Genomic DNA, 1,266 nt, shown 5'->3' on the forward strand with positions numbered 1-1,266 from the left:
AGAGAGGCCTTCTCCCACTTCCCTCCAGTATGTCACTATCACACTACGATTTTAATCTATCCCTAATATTTATTACTAACTAAAACTACTTTATTTGCTTGTTATCGTCTGTTTTGGGGCTAAAGCATGTCCAATTTCACAAGGGTAAAGACCATCTATCTTGTTTACTCTTGCTGTCCCAGTACCTAGGACAATCTTCAGCATTCAGTAAAACTATGCTGAATGAATGAATAAATGAATGAGACTAGCAAGAAGTAAATTTTTTTCTATCAAGTAAATCGCCCAGACCTCGATGTGGAAACCTTCTAGGGCAGATATCTGGAAAGACAACGCCCGCACTTTATTTGTGGGCAGATAGTGCAAGTCTCATTTCAACTTGATGATCAATACTATTTGCTAGGCCACACTCTGCGAATACTGAGGACACAAGAATGAAGGGGAGGGTTCCTGCCCGTTTGGCATTTGGCGCTCAGCACCAGCTAGAACATTAAGTGACGTGTACAGAAATAAACATTTTAACACAAATACGGCTGGGTCACTCCCACCGCCTACTTGTTTCTGACGCTAGCCCTGTCCTTTCTCAATGAGCCCCAACCCAAGCTCCATCCCGGGCTGTTTTCCACTTACCGGCTAACTCCTCGGGCTCGGTTCCCGCGGTGGCCAGGGCGGCCCGGCTCGCCGGCCGGCGGGGACGGGCTACTGCCGAAGAAGTCCGGACGGCGGTGGGCGGGAGGCGCGGCTTCCGGGCTGAGGCGCTCTTGCTTCACCACTACCGTCGCCGCCGCCGCCACCATGTCCCCGTCCCGGTGCCTTCGCCGGCTCCCCCGCTCCCGCTCGCTCTTCACCTCCTTCATTCTGCAATTGTAGCTGCGCGAAAGTAAAAAAGACCGTTGAGCTCCTCTGGCTGAAGGAAATGACGCGTTTGACCCCGGACTTCCGCTTCCGCGGTGTGTGCTCTCCCAGAAACCCTCGCGGCAGAGAGGCTAAACACGTGACGGCTCCCTAGTGGGCGGTGCCGAGATGACCAGCGACTACGGCGGCGGCGGGAGTTTTAAGTTTCAAAAGCAAACTTGTGGGAAAATGCTAACTTCTTTAGGCTGCTTGTTGCCGCGTCATTATAATTACAAACACGAAAACAATCGAAATGCCCAGGAGTATGGAATTGTTTAGCCAATTAATGGATGTTATGTGGCCATTAGTAATGCTATTTACGGGCCGGCCTGTGGCTCACTCGGTAGAGTGCGGTGCTGATAGCACCAAGGCCGC

General features: G+C 51.5%; 1 protein-coding gene across 1 annotated transcript in view; it reads right to left on the minus strand.

Annotated features, from left to right (window-relative positions):
- SNIP1 (Smad nuclear interacting protein 1) overlaps positions 1-929 on the minus strand; it is an 8,801-nt gene extending 7,872 nt beyond the window's left edge. Inside the window, exon 1 of the mRNA XM_008580443.1 lies at positions 628-929. Coding sequence (XP_008578665.1) covers positions 628-854 — 227 coding nt within the window. The 5' untranslated portion in view covers positions 855-929. The remainder of the gene's footprint in view (positions 1-627) is intronic.
- Between the last annotated feature and the right edge of the window lie 337 nt (positions 930-1,266).

This window comes from Galeopterus variegatus, unplaced genomic scaffold, assembly GCF_000696425.1.
Source record: "Galeopterus variegatus unplaced genomic scaffold, G_variegatus-3.0.2 Scaffold2098, whole genome shotgun sequence".
Classification (NCBI taxonomy): domain Eukaryota; kingdom Metazoa; phylum Chordata; class Mammalia; order Dermoptera; family Cynocephalidae; genus Galeopterus; species Galeopterus variegatus.